We start from the raw sequence: 24,052 nt of genomic DNA on the forward strand, positions 1-24,052 counted from the left end.
AACAATTATTTGCTAACAGTTCTTTTTTATATTTCATGAAGGATCCAATCTTTTGGATGTGTGACATGTTGCTTAGTGTGGGCTGTGTCAGATGCTCCATGCTGAGGAAACAGGGAATAGGATAAAAGCAATACCACAGTGACATTTTATCTAAACCTGGCCTATGTTATTTTATCTATTTTTGATGCCATTTTGAGCTGCATAATATGGGGTGCTGCCCCGATGGGCTGGACATGTCACTAGAATGCATGACAACTGACTCCCTGAGTGAATCTTCTATGGTGAACTGCAGAACAGAGCACATGCCCATGGAAGCCAGAAGCAATGCTTCAAGGCATTGAAAGCCTCACTCAAGGACTTTAAAGTTGAAACGGCATCATGGGAGACCTTTGCCCAGGACTGCTCAAACTGGAGGAGTACAATTGCCAATAGCACATTGACATATGGGGAGCAACAGATAGTGTCAGTCTAAAATAAGCGCGGCGCAAAAAAAACATGAGAACAGTGCCCCCAACTATCGACCAGCCTCATTGTCCTATTCACACTGCACTAGAAATTCTTGTGCTAAGTAGGAACTTATTGGCCACTTTGCACCCATACAGTCCAATGACTGGATAACAAATTTTTCTATACTGAAGGAAAAACAATGACAAATGATGTTACAAAATTTTATCAATATTACAATCTATTATAAATATTCACATTCACACATTTTAACTCATGTCCCATGGCCACTAAAGCATTAAAAACAAATGTTAATAACATTTCCTACCTAATGTCAGATAAAGAATGTACTCCCATTACCCATGCTCTTCCCTACAGATAGAATCAAAAAATCCCTCAAGTGCAGAAGAAGGCCATTCGGCCCATTGAGTCTGCATCGATCACAATGCCACCCAGGCCCAATCCCCATAAGTCCCTAATTATACCTTAATGTAAATTTTAAACCCAATCTATTTACTTGCTAATCCAACCTCACCATGGCATCTCATTACAAATGCACTTAGCACCATCCTCTTTGTCTCTCAGTTCTCAGAGACAAGAGGTGTGATTTTCTTGAATAGCACAACAGGCCAGGAAATTTAAACCAAGGTGAAAAAAACAGGATTTGCAATTGGTCACGATTTTCCAAGCGCATTTTTTAATATGTAATCAGCCTCATGTCAACTGATTACCATATGCAGAAGCTGCTCTGTGTCTCTTTAGTGAGCCCAGAACTCAATTGTCCAGGCTCGCTAAAGTTTTTTGCTTTGTTGGTGGAGGTGGGGATCAGGTATGGTCCCTGTAAACGAGGACCAGGCTTGATACTTCGCTGGTTGGACCAGAGGCCACTGAGGGTCCCTGGGAAGTTGGGGGTAGGGGGTTGGCACTTGTGCAGTGCCAGCCTGGCACCCTGACACTGCCCGTTGGGCACCAGGTAGTGCAAAAGGGGCAAGGCCTGAGAGGTGGGGCTGATTGATGGTGGAGCCAGACCAGGACTGGAGGGAGATGGGAGGGGAAGGAAGGAGCAAAGTCTGCTTGGGGGGGGGTGGCGGTGGAGGCAGCTGGTGGGGCTGGTGCTTGGAGGCTGGCCATTGGGGACCGCGAGGGCTTGGGGGCAGGTGCAACCATTGGGAAGCCAGGTCTAGCTATCAGGAGGCTGGGGTTGGTGATCAGAGGCCAGGTCCAATCATTGGGAGGCCAGGTCAGGCCATCAGGAGGCCAACCATTGTTGGGGGGGAGGGGAATCAGGACCAGTAGTCAGAAGGCCGGCAATCAGGAGGCTGACAATGGGAGGGTAGGCGCTTGTCAACCAATCTGACCATCTGAAACAAGTCAAGTAGCATTAATCTAATACCATAATCCTCTGGCTGATGTCAACAGTCTACTGAAATTGCAAGCACTGTTTTTTCTTTCAGCTGCAGGCTGTTTATATTTTCAAAATTTAATGAGCTGGATATTTAAATGTCTCAAGTTTCATGGGTCTTATCCACTTCTTAGGTAAATTCATGTGTACTCCTAATAATCCCAAAGAAGTATCTCAACCTCTCTGAAATGATATCTTATCATTCCAAAAAAAAACTCTGGTAGATTTTTAAGCCTCTTCCCCAAATGACTGAAGCTCATGAGTCATGTTTTAGAAATCCTGGTAAGGAAGCTTCCTTCTGTTTGAAGGCACTTTTGAATGTGAAATCCTAATATTTGAAAAATATCGTGCCCCTGTTCTTCACCACACTACCCCGCACACCCCCTCACCCCACCCCATGTGAAAATGGTGGGTGCCAGGTTTAAAGACAGAACAACCAAGTTCTGGGCTCCAACACCATATTGGCTAAGACAAAGAGCCTTTCTGATTTTACAAAAATTCAGACCTAAGTATCCTCAATTAATTTTACCTCATCATTAAGGGCTAAATTTGATTCCCAGATGTGAAATAACAGTGTTCTGTCTTTTATACCATTCAGTGTGTTCCATACTTAGTCTGTGCAATGAAAGCGCTTGCTCAGATTGGAAATGAGGACCTTTGACAGAATATGTGATTTTACCCATCAGAAATGAATTTTACCATTTCTGCATTAGTCGTCACCCCATTTTCCAATGGATGATGCATGGTTATAAATCCACACATAGTTGATTAAACATTGTTGACTTATTGGATGTGTCACAGCAGACAATGGGATCTGGGTAACATCAAGCTCAATGTTATATGTTGCCTCACTGAGCAGATCATTGTGCTCAAATCAACACTCATCACTCGTTTGATCCCTTCAAAGACCTGACTTTCCTCAGTTTACTTCTCCTCTTAAAATCTATAGCTATTAAAATTCATACTTGGTGCCATCTGAAAATAAAATTGTGATTTTCCCTTTTTCCTTCCCGAGAATGTTCAATGTCAGTGACATTATCTTTGGATCTTGAACCTATACACAGCATTTACAATCCTTAAAGTAACTTCAACCTCAGCCAAGTACACCCTGACATGAGCAATTGTTTGTTATCTATCAGTTGAGTTCACACATTTTGATTTGTTTCAGTGAGTTTATTGCTGGTTCAGGTGTCAGATTTAATGCCAATAACTCAGTTCCCAGCATTGAACCTAATGCTTTGAATTGCAGTGGAATTGGCTATGATTTTACTACATTATTTTGGATAAAATACAGACTCCATATCTGCTAAAGAAACTCCTCTGCATCCTTTCTTCAGTCATGAAGTAGAGATGCCGGTGTTGGACTGGGGTAAACACAGTAAGAAGTCTCTCAACACCAGGTTATAGTCCAACCAGTTTATTTGATAGTAATCCCACAAGCTTTCAGAAACGGTGTTCCTTCATCAGGTATGTGGAACCTTTCTTCAGTGATAGAGAACAAGAGAGATCATTCCCATTTTTACCTTTGATCCAATCATGTTGTTCCCATTCAGCTCTTTGAGGTCCTATTCAACTTCTGTCACATCTCTCTTCAAGGTCCCAGTGGAAGCAAAGAAGCCAGACCAGAATGAGACTGAGGTTAAAGAGGAAGTGCCCAAAGTCTCCATTATAGAAGGTATTGGCATCCATTTGTAATTAACCATAGCCCATGAAGAGCCATGGGCACCTCTCTCTCACAAAGAGAAATAGGTAGTTATAGCTTGAGGGGCACAACTCTGTATCAGGCATTGTTGGCCAGGAATCTCTCCCATTCTTACTGCCTGCTTTAGACATTTTGGAAGGATTAGTAGATTAATTATCAGCCCATGTAGCCATGCATGACACTCCTTTCATGTCCAAAGTTCCTGGAGGCTCCCAGCTTGGAGGCAGGGGTGCTACTAGATCAAGAAGGTATTATATGAATTGACAAATGCATAAAGTATGTGAATCATCAGTAAACCCACCGGAAGGAGTCTGAGGTTAAATCTGTATCACTTTGTTGTAATTATTTCTGATCCCATCCTATTTGTAATATCCCCATCTCATCAACCATATCTCCATTGCAGGTTAGGTCATAGGACTGTGTCTGGGTAAATGTTGATGAGCTTAGTTGAAGAAAGTTGGAGGAGGTGCATGTGGAGCCTAAATATAACCATGGACTGATGGGCTGAATGGCCAGTCTGCATGCTATAAATACTTGGTAATACTGTGTAAATTAGAGGGTTGCTTATCACATTATACAAATGGCAGTGCCATGAGAGGATGGGTATAGATTTCAGAGCCATGTTGTAATAAGATATTGGTCTCTAATATCTGTATAATGATATTTTGCATGCTGATTTTCGCAGTTGTTCCAGCTGATCCTGCCTCAGACCCTGTTGTGAAGGAGGAGAAGCAGCCAGCGTCTGAACCAATCGCCAAGCCCAGGTATGAACATTGGGTACTAAGAGGGTGCGCGGAGGTTTACAAAGCTCTACCCTTGGCACTAGATTAGAGTGACTGATAGGGAACTTTCACCCGCTCACTGATCGGGTATCTTCCCTTTCAGGTGCAGTGACTGGGTTTTTAACTCCAACACCCTCTTTAAGGCCACAACTTTGACTTTTTTTCACACCTGGTTTTAGGAGAAAACAGGTTTCAAGAATACAAAATGTAGAAGAACAGATTTCCATGAGATTTCCACCTAATTTGGTGCTGTCTCTATTTTGTAGTTGAAGCTGGGGTGTATATAAGATTTTTGTGCAAAGCTGGGGTGAGGGGCAGGAGGGGCTTTGTGAAAGTGTGTTGTTCTATTTCCTGATCCATTAGACATTAAGCTCACTGCACAGACTCTCAGATAGTGGAGTAATTCATGTTTTCATGCAACAAGACCTGGATCATATCCAGACTTGGATTGACAAGTAACAAGTAATGTTCTCACCACACACGTGCCTGGCAATGACCATCTCCAACAAGACGAAATCTTGACATTCAATGACATTACGATCTTTGAATCCCCCACGATCAATATCCTGGGGTTACCATTGACCAGAAGCTGAACTGGGCGAGCCATATAGATACAGTGACAACAAGAGCAGGTCAGGAGCTAGGAATTCAGTAGCACATAGCTCAACTCTTGACTCCTCAAAGCCTATCCACCATCTACAAGGCACAGGTCAGGAGTGTGATGGAACACTCTCCACTTGCCTGGGTGAATGCAACTACATAAACACTCAGAAAGCTTGACACCATCCAGGACAAAAGAGCCTGAGTGATTGGCACCCCATCCACAAACATTCACTCCCTCCAACACTGACACAGTGTAGCAGCAGTGTGTGCCATGTAGAAGATGCACTGAAGGAAATCACCAAGGATCCTCAGACAGTTCCTTGCAAACCTAGAATCACTATTGTTTAGAAGGTCAAGAGCTGCAGGCATAAGGAAATGTCACCACCTGGAAGTTTCCCACCAAGCCTGTCATTGCTCTGACTTGAAAATATATTGCTCTTCCTTCACTTTCGCTGGGTTTGTTATATATTTAAGCTTGCTTTAAGAGCCAGTTATGTGATTTGATGGTGATGTAACTGGGGTGTTTCGCAGCCTACTGTTTAGTTTCATTTTCTGTTCTGTGCAGAGAACATCTTTCAATAAACCTGTTGTGTGTTATTTTGAATCAATGTGTGCATACCATGTCTTTTTCTGTTTGTTTAAAACCCACCCATAGTTAGGACATTATTGGGTAAAAACCATGAAACTCCCTCCCGAACAACACTGTGGATGCACCTACACCACAGGGGTTGCAGTGGTTTTATTAGGAGATCACCACTATCTTCTCATGGACAATTAGGGATGGGCGATTAATGCTGGCCTAAATAGTGAAGCCCATATTCCTTGAATGAATAAAAATTAACACCAGGGCATCTGTCAGGAAAGGTGGACCTGCAGGAGGGAGCTCCACAAACTTTAAAGGTAAATGTACTTAGCAACTCATTGCAGACATGCTGTGGGATTAGATAATGGAGATGGTACAGTGGAGTGACAAAGATGCCAACCCTCCTTGCATGCACTGATGCTACATCACCCAGATTTCATTAATCATCAAACAGGTTGTTTGGCTACTCCATCATTTGTCTGCCCTTAAGCTTTGCATTGCTTTTATTATTGCCTGTCACTTCCATAAGACCTTTGCAAAATTGCCAAGGAATTGAAGTGCCTTGTAAACTTTGTTTGTGAGGTTCCTCACAATGATTCCACCCCATTGTCACAGTCATTCAAATTTATCCTATTCGCAGTTTAACTCTCTCACCATCCATATCTTCCCTCAAACAGCCTAAGTTTGTAACTGGATAAGTGACTATTCAAGTATTTCTTTATTCATTACTGGAAGTCGATGTTGCCATCAAGGCCAGCATTTAATTCCCATCCCTAATTGCCCTCAAGAAGATGCTGGTGAATCACAGTTTCAGTTCCAGAATTTTGAACAAGCAATAGTGAAGGAAGGGGGGTGCATTTCCAAGTCAGGATAGTTTGTGGCTTAGAGATGGTCATGTCCATTTGCACCTGCTACTATTGACCTTATATGGTGGGAGAGGTCATGGGCTTGGATCTGTCAAAGAAAATAATTATTCAAATTATTATAAACCTCACCTCCTCGCTATCCACCATCACCATCACCCCTACCCCTGCCCCATTCTTGCCATTGTAATATATTGTGCTTCTTTGGAAATATTAGCAAATATCTAATTATTCTTTCCCCATTGATTTGAAGAATAAAAGGTAAGAGGCCTCACTGTGCAAAGATAATCACTTGCTATTTACTTATTTTAAAGCTCATTAGTGCACGTGATTGGTAATGCTGATAGGGTTTGCTAGCTGCAGATGTTGGGCATTAAGGAAATAGTGTTAACTCTTGAGGGAAGGTTCATAAGTTCATAAGATATAAAAGCAGAATTAGGTCATTTGGTCCATTTATTCTGTTCCGCCATTCGACTATGGCTGCTCTCCTCTTCATCCCCATTTTCCTACTTTTTCCCCATAACCCTTCAACCTGTTACTAATTAAAAATCTGTCCAACTTTAAATTTACTCACTGTTCCAGCATCCACTGCACCTTGGGGTAGTGAATTCCACAGATTTGCAACCCTTTGGGAGAAGTAGTTTCTCCCTAACTGTGTTTTAAATTTGCTAACCCTTACCCTAAGATTATGACCTCTTGCCCTAGAATGCCCCACAAGCGGAAGCATCCACTCCACATCTACTTTATCTATACTTTTTATTATCTTGTATCCTTCAATTAGAAGTTCAGCGGCTTTTCACCCTCCACTTTCAAACAGGCAGAACTGGGTTTTCTCAGCCAATGGTTATTTGGGCCAAGATTGTACTAGAGAATCATCACCGCTGTCAGCTGAGTCATTCATGGGAACCTTCCATTTCCGACATAGTCAGTCAATATTTTAGGAGTAAGATCTGCATATTTGTGGATGAAAGATCTTGCGCATACTCCCCAACTCTTCTCCAAGCTTCTGGTGTCCTACTGTTGCACTGAATTTGAATATTGATGCACATTTTGCTGAGAAATCTCAGGAGATCCTGTCACACTTTGGAGTCAGACTCTCTCAAGAATCAGCAGCATTTCACAAATACCCTCCTCTGGTATTCTATAGACCTCCCACCCCCAGTTCTGACTGCTCTGATTTTGAATGTTGTTGCTTCACCCTGTGGTTAGGAGCTATTGTGAAATCAAGAAGATGGGTGGCGAGGAGTGGGAGAGGATGTTTACAGGATGAGAGCTGGGCGGGGGAGGGAGTGCAGGGGAATGTGGAGGGGACAGAGTGGGGGGGAGAACTGGGGAGTCTCGGGGAGTGAGGAGGGAATGTGTGAGGAGATAGAGCAGTTGTGTGGAGAAGAGTGGGGGCAGTGTGGGGGCAGTGTTGGGGGGACAGTGTGGGTGAGAGTGTAGGAGAGTGGGGGAAAGGGGGAGACTGTTCAGGAAGAGTGGGGGAAGAGTAGGGAAAGACTGCAGGAAAGTGGGAGACTGTGTTGGGAAGTGTCAGGGAAAGGTGGGAGAGTGTGGGGAAGAGAGTCAGGAAGAGAGTCAGGAGGGTAGGGAAGTGGTGGGGAAGAGTGAGTGAGGGTGGGGGAAGAGTGGGTGAGAGTGGGGCAGCATGAAGGAGAGCAGAGGAGTGCAGGGGTGTGTGGGTGAGTGTGAGTGAGTGTGGGGGAGTTTGGGGGCAATGGTGTGTCAGGGATTAATAGCATGGGGAAATGTGGGGTGAGCAGATGAGTTGGGCTGGATGGGGAGGGGGGAATGTTGGGAGGACAATAAAGGAGTGTGGGGGAGAACAGGTTAGTGAGGGAGGTTAAGACAGAGGAATGTAGGGGAAGTTGCAGCAGCGTGGTGGGAGGGTGGGTGAAGGACAGGTGGGTGTGGGGAGAAAGTGGATGAATATGGGGGCAGCGTAGGGAAGTGGTGGGCATGGGGAGGGTGGGACAGGAGATGGGGGATGTCCCATATGCTGAACTTTCTTGATATACCAAGCACAATTGTTATTCTGAATATCTCTGGGCCAAGGAAATTTTAAATTCCAGTGCAGTCCTCCGCACGATTTCATCAGTATCATTGATCTTGTAAGGTAGGGTTTCGGCTGGGGATTTCCATTATCAGCAGAAACCAGGTCTATCTGACTTAATGCTACTTGTAGGAAGTTGGATGTAAGAAGGTTCAATGGCAATCCTGAGGAAATCTGGTGCTTCATCATTCAAACTGTCCGAGGAAGAATTTGCATTTGGACAAATTAGTAGAAATCTGCTAGTCTATAGTAATGTGTCCTTTGAATGATACCGAAATGGGGGATAAATGTAGAATCTGAAACATTACTGGCTAAAGAATTCACAATGAAATATTGATTCAGTGGGAAAAAAAGAGGTGGCACAGTGGTTAGCAATTCTGCCTCATAGAACCAGGGACCCAGGTTCAATTCCCGGCTTGGGTTACTGTCTGTGCAGAGCCTGCACATTCTCCTTGTGTCTGTGTGGGTTTCCACTGGTTGCTCCAGTTTCCTCCCAGTCTGAAAGACATGCTGGTTAGGTGCATTGGCCATGCTAAATTCACCCTCAGTGTTTGATCAGGCGCAGAGTGTGGCGACTAGGGGATTTTCACAGTATATTCATTGCAGTGTTAATGTAAGCCTACTTATGACTAATAAGTACAACTTAAATGTAACTTAAAATTGGGAGCAAGATCAAATTCAATTCATAACTCTATTTTTGAAGATTGATATTTGACCAAATCATTGCTAATTATCTAACTTTTTTTTATTTTGCTCTTCAGTGTCCTCAGTTGGTTTGTACAAGGTATTGAGAAAGTTGTACCACAGCCAGTGATCAGATCCCAATCAATAAAGGAGGTATGTTCTGAATGGAAATATGACTAAGAGGAGTATCAGGATGCTGACTCAGAAAATTGACTTTAGACAGAAGCATTGAGACCACAACAGAATAGATGGTCAGCATTTTGTCTGGGAGCAATGATTTAATTTACAAAACCACAGACCTCATTGTAGCCTTGGTTCAAAGATGGATACAATAGCTGAATTTGAGATATCACAGCAACATTTAACTGAGGCAAATAAGTAACCCCAGTAAAACCAAAATCAACAGAGATCAGTGGAAAACTCTCAACTTTCTGGAGTCATACCTGGCTCATAGGAAAATGGTTGCACCTATTGAAGAACAGTCATCTCAGTCTAAGGATATCACTGCATGAGTCCCTCAAGATGTGGAGCTGCTGGCGTTGGACTGGTTAAAACAGAAAGAAATCTCACAACACCAGCTTAAAGTCCAACAAGTTTATTTGTAGTAAATGTCCTAAACTTTCGGAACATGTTGTTCCTTCGTCAGGTGGGTGGGACCTGACAAAGGAACAACCTGTTCCAAAAGCTACAAATAAACTTGTTGGACTTTAAGCTGGTGTTGTGAGATTTCTTTGAGTTTCTCAAGGCAGAGTCTTAGATCAAACCATCTTCGGTTGTTTCATCAATGATCTTCCCTCCATCATAAACGGGAAGTGGGAATATACGCTGCTGATTGCACAGTGTTCAGTTCTGTTAATAATTCCTCAGATATTGAATGATTTCATGCCCACATGCAAAAAGGCTGGGACAATATCCGGGCTTAAGTTGATAGTTGGGAAGCAACATTTGCACCACATTTGCCAGGGAATGGCTATCTCCACCAGTGGGAATCTTACCAGCTCACCTTGACATTCAATGATATTACCATTCTAAATCACCCGCTATCATCAACCTAGGGTGGGGAGGTGGTTGCGGGGGGTCAACATGATCAGAATCTCAACTGGGCTGGCCATGTTGTGACGACTGGAGCAGGTTCAAGCCTGGCTATTTTGTGGTGAATGATGTACCTCCTGAATCACCAAGATCTAGGCTCCATCATCAAGGCATTGATCCGTAGCATGATAAAATACTCACTACTTGCCTGGATGGATGCAACTGCAACATCCCTCAAGAGTCTGATACACTCAGCACTCCTCAGCAAATTTAACATACACCAAAGGTTAAAAACATTCCATTCTGGAGCTGGAGGAACAGGAATGCTCCCCTGTACCATACAGAGGAAGTTGTGGTCCTCTATACTCCCAAAATCTTCTTTGTTCTCCTTCCTCCCTTCTGAAATCCCCTCCCTGTGACCCCACTAAACCCCCTCTCCCATCTGCTGGTCAGCTGCCACTTTCATTCATTTCAAACAGCCAGCTAATCAGCAACATTGATGTGAAGTCCGGTGTTTTCAAATTTAGACCAGCAAGTGCTTTTTAATTTTGACCTGCTCCTTGGCCACCCAAAACCCACTGGGAGTTAAAGCTGACCTCAATAAAAAGCAAATCCACCAGTGAATTGATGGTTTGGAGTTCACACTGTAACACTTCTCTAAAGAGTGTGTCTTATCCCTGTAATTTCTAGGATGACGGGACTACAACTACATGCCCTGCAGAAGAGAGTGAGTACAATATTTCCTGAAACCTTTTTGTAGACTGATGGATGGCCAAAGAATTTCGGAAAGAATTTAGCACTATAACGTGGGACAGGTCTCTGGGCAGTAGTGCTTTATCTCAAAGACAGAAATTCACAAAGCTGTGAAACTCTGCCAAGGCACGGAGTGGGTGGTTGTGCTGTGGGGAAGTAATGGGAAAATTAAAAATAGAGTGGGGTCGTTGAGCTATATGTCTTTGAGCGTTAGAACACTGTCAGGGGTAAGGGGCAGATCACTGAATAGATCAAGAGAAAATCCAAAGGAAATACTAAGTAGTACCAAGTTTTTTTTTAATTTGTTCATGGAATGTGGGTATTACAGGCCAGCATTTATTGCCCAACCTTGATGGAGAGCTGTCAAATATACATTCATAAGAACAACTTCAGGCCTTTCTGAGAAGAAGACAATCATCTTGTGGTAGAGTTAACAACTCAGGATCAAACTAACTACAAATTGATCTATCCATTCAATATTGGTATGTTAAAAGAAGGGAGTTTGTAGTAACTTCTTGTGGTCCATATCTCCCTTACCATACAATAGAACGGGATCCTGACACGAAACAGTTATTATTGAAACAGTGTATGTGAAACGAGTGTTGTATCCTTTATTATGCAATATTACAACAGGGAGTAAACTTTATGTTACTATAAGTTTCTCATGGGCTTGTAAATCTTGACTTTTTAAAAATACTATATTCCAAATATTCATAACATTTCTTGCCATAATTTTTTAAAATTATCACTTCCTAGAAATAGTGTCCAAGATTCCAAAATCAGTTATAGTGTAAAGCAGTCAACACCAGAGGAATTGCCTAATGCTGCATGAGTATGAGACTTCTATTTCTTTTCCTCAGTAGCTGTCCTTGTAATGCTGAAGGTGTCAGTGTAGCAGCATATCTGGGTCTGTGATGCAAGCCCACATCTAATAGGAAACTAATAAACCTCATTGCAGATTGGATACATAGCAAAGAGAAAGTGGCAACATTTGTTTCATTAGATTGAACTGGAGAGGGAATGAAACTGTTTTAATCCACAATGCCATGCAATCCACAAAAACTGTCAAATTGTTCTCAGTCACCTGGGAATTCATTTTTACTGTGGAGGCAAGTCATTGTGGAACCTGGGAGACTGCTGAAGAGAGGAAATACGTAAAGCTTATTTATTAGTGTCACAGATAGGCTTACATTAGCACTGCAATGAAGTTACTGTGAAAAATCCCCCAGTTGCCGTACTCTGGCATCTGTTTGGTACACTGAGGGAGAATTTAGCATGGCCAATGCACCTAACCAGCACATCTTTTGGACTCTGGGAGGAAACCGGAGCACCCGGAGAATGTGCAGACTCCACACAGACAGTGACCCAAGCTGGGAATTGACCCCACATCCCTGGTGCTGTGAGGCAGCAGTGCTAACCATTTGCCACTACGCAGTCTTATTTAAATAGGAGAAGTGAAAGTTATACTCAGTGAGGCTAAAGGACCTGCAAATCACATATCCAAACACAGCCCTATTGTAACTAACACAATGAAGAAACATTGTGGAAATTAACATTTGGAAATTAACCTACTGCAGTCCCAACAGTTTAACTGAAGTGTTGTAACCCAGCCTGGCCACTAGATGGAGAGCTAATCCACCTGATAAGGCTGGCTTGATAAGGTTTGGTCCCTCAGTGTGGTGTATCTTTCACTGGATATGCAGAATGCCAACAAGGAACTCAGACATGGATACAAGGATGAAGGACTGTGTTGCTAGCTAAAACCTTGTGTGGGGATTCCACAAACTACGAAGTATCAGAATCCCAGACACTAGTTTCAATGACTAGTTCAACATGTTAATTTTATCATGTATGACATGCAGACATAGGCCTGAAATCTCCAGCCTCGCTCGTGGCTGGGATTCTCCAGTCCTGCTGCTGTGAATGGCAATTTAGCTGAGTGCCAAATTCTCCCCTCTCATTGGCAGCAGTAGTGGATCACGCAAGACCAGAGAATCCCTGCCATAATCTCTGGAGATTATTGATATCTAGACAATTGACATGTCTAGATGTCTTTTAAGGCCTTAAAAGAGCTTAGGCACACTGAAGACCTTAGTTTTCTGCACCTGTAGCTAGTTCTATGTTAATTTTGTAATTTAACTAAAATTCTATGACTTTGACAAGAGCTTGCATCTTTGGGATCTGGGTTCAATTACAATGGAGTTGTACATTTCTTCTCTCTCTCCTGACCTCAACCTGGAGGCTTCAAAGTAATAACATGTTATGAATTTGGGATAATCTTAGCCCAGTGTTCCTTGTGGATGTGTTTCATGACTCATTGAAATAAAGAACAGTAGGCCATTCAGCCCTTCAACATGCTCCGCCATTCAATACGATCATGGCTGATCCTCTATCTCAATGCTGTTTTCCCACTTTCTACCCACACCCCTTGATGCCAGGGCAGCATGGTGGCACAGTGGTTAGCACTAGAGTCTCACAGTGCCAAGGACCCGGTGCAATTCCAGCCTCGGGTCACTATGTGGAGCTTGCACTTTCTCCCCATGTCTGCTCCAGTTTCCTCCCACAGTCCAAAGGTGTGCAGGTTAGGTGGATTGACCATGCTAAATTGCCCCTTAGTGTCAGGGGGATTAGCAGAGTAAACGTGTGGGGTTCCGGGGATGGGGCTTGGGTGGGATTGTTGTCGGTGAAGGTTCAGTGAGCCGAGTGGCCTCCTTCTGCACTGTGGGGATTCTATTCTATTTTATTCTGTTCTATTCTATCCTACGATTCTATCTAAAAGCTGACCTTTCTCTTTCTTGAATACATATAGTTACTTGGCCTCCACACCCCTCTGTAGGAAAGAATTCCACAGATTCACTACCCTTTGAGTGAAGAAATGTTTCCTCATCTCAGTCCTTAATGGCATTGGAAAGTATGACGCTGATTCTAGATTCCCAGTCAGGGAAAACATCCCCCTGAACCTAGTCTGTCCAGCCCTGTTGGAATTTTATACATTTCAATCAGGTCTCCTCTCATTCTCCGAAACTCTAGTGAATACAGGCCCAGTTGAACCAATCTCCTCTCGAAGGACAGTCCCACCAATCCTGACATCAACCTAGTGAACCTCCGCAACACAAAACAGGGCACAGTTTTTGTCCCATTTTAGCAGTTCAAAGAAACCAGGAGGATGGCAACAGTGGAAATTGAAACATTCAGGCTGGCATTAGGACTGTGGTTTTAAGAGCCTGGGTAATAGCAAAGGGTCTTGAACATGACCTGAGTTGATAAGCAATTATAGAGAGCAATTCATATTGCATCTGGCACTGGGAAATACTGGAAGGGACACAGTGGACATCATTTACTCTGTGCCCAGCCTGTATTACTCTTTGAGAACATTTAAGTAATTGAGTAATTGTACTCTTTCCTCACGTTGACATCTTTCTCAACATATTGAATAATTAGGAACTGACTCATAAATAGACCCGTTAATATTGGGTTGGTAAGAGCAGAAAATGATTAATGGAAATGATTAAGGAGCTCCTTGGAGGCAGGAATATGAAGTGTGGGCAGAGATGAGCACCAGAAACAGCGTTCTGTTATTTTCCCTAATCCATGTCATCTTCTCCTTTGTTTCAGGAGGGAAGATGGTTCCAGTCTCTGAAACAAATGGAAAATGAAGACTTTGGAAAGATGTCAGTGTGTAGAGAGCGAATCCTGCCTATAATTATTTCAACTCTTATCACTGGGACACAAACATAGATTGGCCTGAGATAAGCTGCTTACTGGAGGGCAGTTACTCACTCAATCTGTGGGTGATGTAAGGCATACACAAATGGACCAGATGAGGGCAAAAACTGCTAGTCACCAAATATGCACAAACCTGGTTAGTTAGGCTGCTCCCAAAAACACAACAATGTCCATAAATGTTTAGCTGAGTTTTACTGAAAAAAATAATAAAGATGCAGGTGTAAATAATCCAGTGCAGACAAGTGTGTGTATCTAGAATATATTAATGTGGCTGATTTCTGAAATGTACCATGTGTCTTTTACATTCTGTACTGTGAGGTTTTTGTGTAAATATAGGTTTCCCTTCCTCTGTGTAAGAGGCACCTGTTTTGCCAGTGCCTATCCTCCTTCAGTCTGCAGGACCTGTCTGACGTAGATACCTCACTCTAAGAGAAATCTATGCATGGCTACTTTAGCCCGAGAGATGCCAGTCTGACTCCCTCGGTAAAGAGTATTTGTTTATCAATACGGTTTTCTCTTTAGGTTTGACAATTTGTTTTCCTGGAGTTCATGAATTGTTTGTCTGTAAGTCTGGGAGGTATCTGTCAAACAGTGTGACTCCCTCAATCTGACTGTTGTCTGTCAGACAGTGTGACTCCCTCAATCTGACTGTTGTCTGTCAGACGGTGTGACTCCCTCAGTCTGAAAGGCGATAGTCAGACAATGTGGCTCCCTCAGAGTAAATTGTAGCTTTCCCCACGTAGAAATCATTCAGCAAATATATTTAAATGAAGTGAAATTTGAGATTAATGAAATTAACTTTCTGTTGATTATTAATGTTCTGTTTCATGTAAGAATGCAAATCTAGTCAAAATATAGATTCAACATCATAACATAAGATACTCTGAATTAAAGTACAAAGTAATTTACTGAAGAATATAAAATATGAACTAAATGAGATACAGTTCCAAGTTTTAACCAACAGTTTTGTCCAAAGATAAGCATTGAAAGTTTAAGATGCAACGTTCAATAAAAACTAACTTTCAGCCACTCCTGGGTCACATGTTGTCAATTTGTTAATTTGTAGTACTCTCACTGAGGCCCGTCCTCTGATATAACACTGCTTTATTAAAACAAAGAAAAGGCCAATTCTGCGGCTTACAGCAAATCAAGACCTGTTATCCTACATAACCTGCAGTCCAGGATGTGAGTGTGGGTTTTAAACTCCCGCTACTTGTCTCTCATTGGGTCAGCTTCTACTCACTCAATAGGGAAACTCATTTCCATGAAGCCCATAGGAAGACCTAGTGATGTCACCCTGAGTCCATTGTGGCCACTGAAACATCCTCCCCAGGTCCACAGCTCCCCCAGTACTCCTAACGGGAGTTTGCATGGCTCGGCAGCTGGAGGTGTGAAACTGACTTTCATTTTTGGAGGGAAACCCAAAGTGTGACTGACGCTGATTCCTCTTCAAGGTTTGGTTTGCTCAGGGCTCCTGCTGCCTCAGCTTCCATCTCGGAGTCTGTTTCTATATCATCTGGGAGAGCAGGGGTCCAGGTTAACACGGAGCTGTTGTCCTGTACTGGACTCCGGGTTAACCCCGAGCTGTTGTCCTGTACTGGACTCCGGGTTAATCCTGAGCTGTTACATAAGAATATAAGAATATAAGGCCATTTGGCCCTTCGAGCTCCGCCATTCAATAAGATCATGGCTGATCTTTTTTGTGGACTTAGCTCTACTCACCCGTTCACTCACCATGATTCTTAATTCCTTTACTGTTGAAAAATGTATCTATTCTCGCCTTAAAAATATTCAATGACATAGCCACAATTGCTTCACTGGACGGGCAATTCCACAGATTCACAACCTTTTGTGTGAAAAAGTTCCTCCTCAACTCAGTCCTAAATCTGCTTCTCCTTATTTTGAGGCTATGCCCCTTAGTTCTAGTTTCAGCCGCTAGTGGAAACAACTTCTCTACTTCTATGTTATCTATACCCTTCATAATCTTTTATGTTTCTATAAGATCTCCCCTCATTCTTCTGAATTCCAATGAATCTATTCAGTCCCTCCTCATAATCCAACCCTCTCAACTCCAAAATCAACCTAATGAATTTCCTCTGCACCGCCTCCAGTGCCAGAATATCCTTTCTCAAGTAAGGAGACTAAAACTGTACACAGTACTCCAGGTGTGGCCTCACAGCACCTTATACAGCTGCAACATAACCTCACTGTTTTTATACAGCATCCCTCTAGCAATAAAGGACCAAATTCCATTTGCCTTCTTAATTACCTGCTGCACCTGCAAACCAATTCTTTGAGATTCCTGCACAAGAACTCTCAGGTCCCTCTGCACAGCAGCATGCTGCAATTTTTTACCATTTAAATAATAGTCCATTTTGTTGCCCTTCCTACCAAAATGGATGACCTCGCATTTACCAACATTGTACTCCATCTGCCAGACCCTCGTCCACTCACTTAGACTATCTATATCCCTTTGCAGACTTTCAGCGCCCTCTGCACACTTTGCTCTTCCACCCATCTTAGTGTCATCTGCGAATTTTGACACACTACACTTGGTCCCCAACTCCAAATCACCTATATAAATCGTAAACAATAGTGGTCCCAACACTGATCCCTGAAGCACACCACTAGTCACGGATCGCCAAACAGAAAAACACCCATTTACCCCCACTCATTGCTTTCAGTTAGTTAACCAATCCTCTATCCGTGCTAATACATTACCTGTAACACCGTGCACCTTTATCTTATGCAGCAGCCTTTGGTGCAGCACCACTTCTCTTCTGGAAATTCAGATACACCACATCCACAGGTTCCCCAATGTCCACTGCACATGTAATGTTCTCAAAGAATTCCACCAAATTAGTCAAACATGACTGCTCTTCATGAACCCATGCTGTTGTCCTGTACTGAACCCTGGGTTAACCCCGAGCTGTTGTGCCGTACTGGACTCCGGGTTAACCCCGAGCTGTTGTCCTGTACTGGACTCCGGGTTAACCCCGAGCTGTTGTCCTGTACTGGACTCCGGGTTAACCCCGAGCTGTTGTCCTGTACTGGACTCCGGGTTAACCCCGAGCTGTTGTCCTGTACTGGACTCCGGGTTAACCCCGAGCTGTTGTCCTGTACTGGACTCCGGGTTAACCCCGAGCTGTTGTCCTGTACTGGACTCCGGGTTAACTCCGAGCTGTTGTCCTGTACTGGACTCCGGGTTAACCCCGAGCTGTTGTCCCGTACTGGACTCCGGGTTAACCCCGAGCTGTTGTCCTGTACTGGACTCCGGGTTAACCCCGAGCTGTTGTCCTGTACTGGACTCCGGGTTAACCCCGAGCTGTTGTCCTGTACTGGACTCCGGGTTAACCCCGAGCTGTTGTCCTGTACTGGACTCCGGGTTAACCCCGAGCTGTTGTCCTGTACTGGACTCTGGGTTAACCCCGAGCTGTTGTCCTGTACTGGACTCCGGGTTAACTCCGAGCTGTTGTCCTGTACTGGACTCCGGGTTAACCCCGAGCTGTTGTCCTGTACTGGACTCCGGGTTAACTCCGAGCTGTTGTCCTGTACTGGACTCCGGGTTAACCCCGAGCTGTTGTCCTGTACTGGACTCCGGGTTAACTCCGAGCTGTTGTCCTGTACTGGACTCCGGGTTAACTCCGAGCTGTTGTCCTGTACCGGACTCCGGGTTAACCCCGAGCTGTTGTCCTGTACTGGACTCTGGGTTAACCCTGAGCTGTTGTCCTGTGCTGGACTCCGGGTTAACCCCGAGCTGTTGTCCTGTACTGGACTCTGGGTTAACCCTGAGCTGTTGTCCTGTACTGGACTCCGGGTTAACTCTGAGCTGTTGTCCTGTACCGGACTCCGGGTTAACCCCGAGCTGTTGTCCTGTACTGGACTCTGGGTTAACCCTGAGCTGTTGTCCTGTACTGGACTCCGGGTTAACTCTGAGCTGTTGTCCTGTACCGGACTCCGGGTTAACCCCGAGCTGTTGTCCTGTACTGGACTCCGGGTTAACCCTGAGCTGTTGTCCTGTGCTGGACTCCGGGTTAACCCCGAGCTGTTGTCCTGTACTGGACTCCGGGTTAACCCCGAGCTGTTGTCCTGTGCTGGACTCCGGGTTAACCCCGAGCTGTTGTCCTGTACTGGACTCCGGGTTAACCCCGAGCTGTTGTCCTGTACTGGACTCCGGGTTAACCCCGAGCTGTTGTCCTGTACTGGACTCCGGGTTAATCCTGAGCTGTTGTCCTGTACTGGACTCCGGGTTAACCCCGAGCTGTTGTCCTGTACTGGACTCCGGGTTAACCCCGAGCTGTTGTCCTGTACCGGACTCCGGGTTAACCCCGAGCTGTTGTCCTGTACTGGACTCTGGGTTAACTCCGAGCTGTTGTCCTGTACTGGACTCCGGGTTAACCCTGAGCTGTTGTCCTGTACTGGACTCTGTCTTAGTGGGGAAGTTTGCAATAAGTTTAGTCCTATTTGACCTCATGTTTCATAAAAAAGTAGGGCAAGGAAATAAAGAAAACAATATAGATGAAAGAATAGTAGGAGGTAGAATTAGACTGCAAGGCGAGGGTATCGCAGCTAACATGCCATAATCACAAAAATGGTGTAAATGACATTCATATCACTTTCATGAGGTTTCTTCTGCCTTGGGAATGGCAAAAGGGTGGATGGGCTCCAATGGAAATTCACTCCCTAGTGGATGTTGTGCTATTCGAGAACAGATGTCCATCACAGTAACATTTGATCCATTTGCACTTACAAGAGATTGTGAACATGAGAGAACGTGAGCAGTTTGCTGGTTTTGGCTGGATTGAAGTGTGTGTGTACCATACCCTCCGAGTGATGCCATAAGAGAAGCAAACTTACTCAATGAATATCACAGAAACTCAATTCATAGATGGTTTAATGTTCATAATTATCTAGAAAATAGTTTAAATTTGGAATTGCAAAACGGAAGAAGGAATGAGAAAAAGAAAATGCAATTTAAAAGATTCAGAACTTGATACCAGTGGGGAAATATGTGTAGATTTCAGCATGCCTGTGACCCCCAATTAAAGAAATGAAAGAATTCCAGCTCTTGCAGTACTGTCCTGTCGAAATAGGGAGTCTACTTCACATAAAAAAAAGAAAAAAATCGCATTTATGTAACACCCTTCATGACACTTTTAAGAACATAAGAACTAGGAGCAGGAATAGGCCATCTGTACCCTTGAGCCTGCTCTGCCATTCAGTAAGATCATGGCTGATCTTTTTGTGGACTCAGCTCCACTCACCCACCTGCTCACCATAACCCTTAATTCCTTTACTGTTCAAAAATTTATCTATCCTTGTCTTAAAAACATTCAATGCGGTAGCCTCAACTGCTTTGCTGGGCAGGGAAGTCCACAGATTCACAACATCTTTGAGTGTAGAAGCTCCTCCTCCCCTTTATTCTGAGGCCCCCTAGTTCTAGTTTCACCTGTGAAAAGATCTTCCCTGCTTCTATCTTATCTATTCCCTTCATATTCTTATATGTTTCTATAAGATCTTCCCTCATTCTTCTGAATTCCATGAGTATAGTCCCAGTTTACTCAGAGTCTCCTCATAAGCCAATCCTCTCAATTCCGGAATCAATCTAGTGAATCTCCTCTGCACCCCCTCCAGTACCAGTATATCCTTTCTCAATTAAGGAGATCAAAACTGTACACAGTGGTATGTGGCTTCACCAGCACCTTATACAGCTGCAAAATAACCTCACTGCTTTTAAACTCCGTTCCTCGAGCAATGAAGGACAAAATTCCATTTGCCTCCTTAATTACCAGCTGCACTGCAAACCAACTTTTTGTGATTCATGCACAAGGACACCCAGGTCCCTCTGCATAGCAGCATGTCACAATGTTTACCATTTGAATAATAGCCTATTTTGCTGTTATTCCTACCAAAATGGATGACCTCACATTTACCAATATGGTTCTCCAACTGCCAGACCCTTGCCACTCACTTAGACAATCTACATCTCTTTGCAGACTTTCAGTGTCCTCTGCATTCTTTGCTCTACCACTCATCTTTGTGTTATATGCAAATTTGGACACACTACACTTGGCCCCCATCTATATGAATTGTACATAATTGGGGTCCCAGCACTGCTCCCTGAGATACACTACTAGTCACCGATCACCAACCCAAAAAATACTCATTTACCCCCACTCTTTGTTTTCTGTTAGTTAACCAATCTTCCACCCATGCTAATACATTACCCGTAATGTCATGCACCTTTATCTTATGCAGCAGCCTTTGGTGCAACACCTCTTCAAATGCCCTCTGGAAATCCAGATACACCACTTCCACAGGTTTCCCACTGTCCACTGCGCACATAATGTCCTCAAAGAATTCCACCAAAATAGTCAATTATGACATGCCCTTCATGAACCCATGTTGCATCCTCCCAATGGGACAAGTTATATCCAGATTTCTTGCTATTTCTTTGTTGATGATAGATTCAAGCATTTGCCCTATTAAAGAAGTTAAGCTTACTAACTGGCCTATAGTTACCCGCCTTTTGTCTATCTCCTTTTTAAACATTGGCGTCACATTTGCTGTTTTCTAATCTGTGGGAACAACTCCAGAGCCCAGTGAATTTTGGTAAATTACCATTAGTGCATTTGCTATTTCCCCTGCCATCTCTTCTAGTATCCTGGGATGCTTTCCATTGGGGCCAGGAGACTTGTCTACTTTTAGCCCCATTAGCTTACCTAACACTGCTTCTTTAGTGATAACGATTGTATCTAGATCCTCACCTGCCATACCCTTCTCGTCATCAATTTTTGAAATGCTATTTGTGGCGTCCACTGTGAAGACCAACACAACATATCTGTTCAATGCCTTAGCCGTTTCTTCATTTCCAGTTATTACATCCCCCTTCTCATTCTCTAAAGGACCAATATTTACTTTAGCCACTCTTTTTCATTTTATATATTTGTAGAAACTTTCACTATCTGCTTTTATATTCTGGGCTAGTTTACTCTCGTAATCCATCCTACTTTTCTTTATAGCTATTTTTGTGTGGCTTTCTGCTGACCTTTAAAGGCTTCCCAATCCTCTAGTTTCCCGCTAATCTTTGCCACTTTGTATGTATTTTGTTTCAACCTGATACCCTTCTTTATATCCTTAGATATCCATGGCTGATTATTTCTTTTTCTACAATCCTTCCTTATCACTGGTATATACTTTTGCTGAGCGCTGTGAAAAATCATTTTGAAAGCCCGCCGGTGTTCATAAGAACATAAGAAATAGGAGCAGGAGTAGGCCATCTAGCCCTTCGAGCCTGCCCCGCCATTCAATAAGATCATGGCTGATCTGTCGCTGCTCAGTTCCACTTTCCCGCCCTCTCCCCATAACCCTTAATCCCCTCTCTTATCAAAAACCCATCAACCCACGTCTTAAAAATATTTAGCGAGGCAGCCGCCACCACTTCAACGGGCAGAGAATTCCAGAGATTCACCACCCTTTGAGTGAAGAAGTTCCTCCTCAACTCCATTCTAAACTGCCCCCACTTTATCTTGAGGCTGTGCCCCCTAGTCCTACTATCTTTTCTGAGCGGGAAGAGTCTCTCCACCTCTATCCTATCCATCCCATTCATCATCTTATACGTCTCAATGAGATCTCCCCTCATTCTTCTAAACTCTAACGAGTACAAGCCTAGTTTATTCAGCCTCTCCTCATAGCTCAACCCCCTCAACTCCGGCATCAGCCTAGTAAACCTCCTCTGCACTCCCTCCAAGGCCAAAATATCCTTGCGTAAGTACGGCGCCCAAAACTGCACACAATACTCCAGCTGCGGCCTCACCAATGCCCTATACAGCCACAGCAAGACCTCCCTACTTTTATATTCAATCCCCCTCGCTATGAAGGCCAGCATCCCATTCGCCTTCCTGACCACCTGCTGCACCTGCGGGCTGGGTTTTTGCGACTCATGCACAAGGACCCCGAGGTCCCTCTGCACCGTTGCCTGCTGCAGTTTTTCGCCACGTAAGTAATAATCCTTCCTACCATTATTCCTACCAAAGTGGACCACCTCGCACTTGCCAACATTAAATTCCATTTGCCATTTCCTGGCCCATTCGCCCAGCCTATCTAGATCCTTCTGCAGACTCTCCACACCCTCCGCACAATTTGCCGTTCCACCCCTCAATTGTCCCACCGTAAAGTTTTTGCTCTCAGTCTACCTTAGCCAACTCCTCTCTCATCCCATTGTAGTCTCCTTTGTTTAAGCACGTCACACTAGTATTGGATTTTACTTTCTCACGCTCCACCTGTATTTTAAATTCAACCATACTGTGATCGCTCCTTCTGAGCTGATCCCAAACCGTAAGATTATTAATCGTTCCTGTCACATTTTAATGAAGTACTTCTGAAATGTAGTCACTATTGTAACGTAACAGCCAATTTTATAATTCCTATTTGCAAGTTCCCACAAACAGCAATGTGATAATGACCAGATAATTTGTTTTGTGATAAAAGCAAATTACTGTGGAAGCTGAAATCTGAAACAAAAACAAAAAATGCTGGAAAATCTCAGCAGGGCTGACGGTAACCACAGAGATGGAATAGAGCTAATGTTTTGAGTCTGGATGGCTCTCCAATCAGTTTTGTGATGTCGATAAAGGGATGAACAAAAACCAGAGTATCAGGGCTAAGAGCCCCGCTTCTCTTCAAAATCGTGCCATGGGTCCTTTTACATCCATTTGAGAGGATAGATGGGGCCTCAGTTTAGTGTTTCATCCAAAAGACAACACCTACAACAGTGCAGCACTCCCTAAGAGATTTGATAAAGGTGTTCAAAATCATGAGGAGTATATAAGGAGAAAGTGTTCCTGCTCATAAAAGGATTAGGAATGGCAGGGCACAGTTTAAAAGTCATTTGTAAAAGAAGCAAATGTGACGTGAGTAAAAATATTTTCACACAGTGAGTGATTTGGGTTTGGATTGCTATGTCTGGAAGTGTGTGGAGGTAGTTTCAATTGAGGTGTTCATTAGGTGAATATTTGAATTGAGCAAGAAGTTTCACAACACTAGGTTAATGCCCCCACAGGTTTATTTGGAATCACGAGCTTTCAGAGTGCTACTCATTCATCAGGTGACCTGAGGAGAGTTGGGTGAAAGTGACTTCTTACTGTGCCCACCCCAGCCCAACTCCGGCATCTCCACATCATATTTGAATTGAAACATGGGTATGGGGAAAATCATCAGGGAAATAGCACTAAGTCATAATGCTCATTTAGAGAGTTGATGCAGACACAATGGGCCGAATGGCCTCCTTCTGCACATTAGCAATTCTGTAGTTCTGTGATATCATAAAAGAACGCTTTTCCAAATGAAAATTTATTTTGTCCTGGGGGTGAAAAGATAAAAGACACAATTTTGAAAAGTGTAAATGAGCACAGAGATCTCAGTGT

General features: G+C 43.6%; 1 protein-coding gene across 6 annotated transcripts in view; it reads left to right on the plus strand.

The window, feature by feature from the left end:
- LOC145342028 (uncharacterized) overlaps positions 1–24,052 on the plus strand; it is a 186,529-nt gene that overhangs the window by 39,249 nt on the left and 123,228 nt on the right. For all 6 annotated transcript variants that reach the window (XM_080187172.1, XM_080187176.1, XM_080187175.1 and 3 more), the window contains 4 exons: positions 3,443–3,521; positions 4,234–4,312; positions 9,194–9,269; positions 10,839–10,875. In XM_080187172.1, coding sequence (XP_080043298.1) covers positions 3,443–3,521; positions 4,234–4,312; positions 9,194–9,269; positions 10,839–10,875 — 271 coding nt within the window. The remainder of the gene's footprint in view (positions 1–3,442; positions 3,522–4,233; positions 4,313–9,193; positions 9,270–10,838; positions 10,876–24,052) is intronic.

This window comes from Carcharhinus amblyrhynchos, chromosome 4, assembly GCF_965287045.1.
Source record: "Carcharhinus amblyrhynchos chromosome 4, sCarAmb.v2.hapA, whole genome shotgun sequence".
Lineage (NCBI taxonomy): Eukaryota > Metazoa > Chordata > Chondrichthyes > Carcharhiniformes > Carcharhinidae > Carcharhinus > Carcharhinus amblyrhynchos.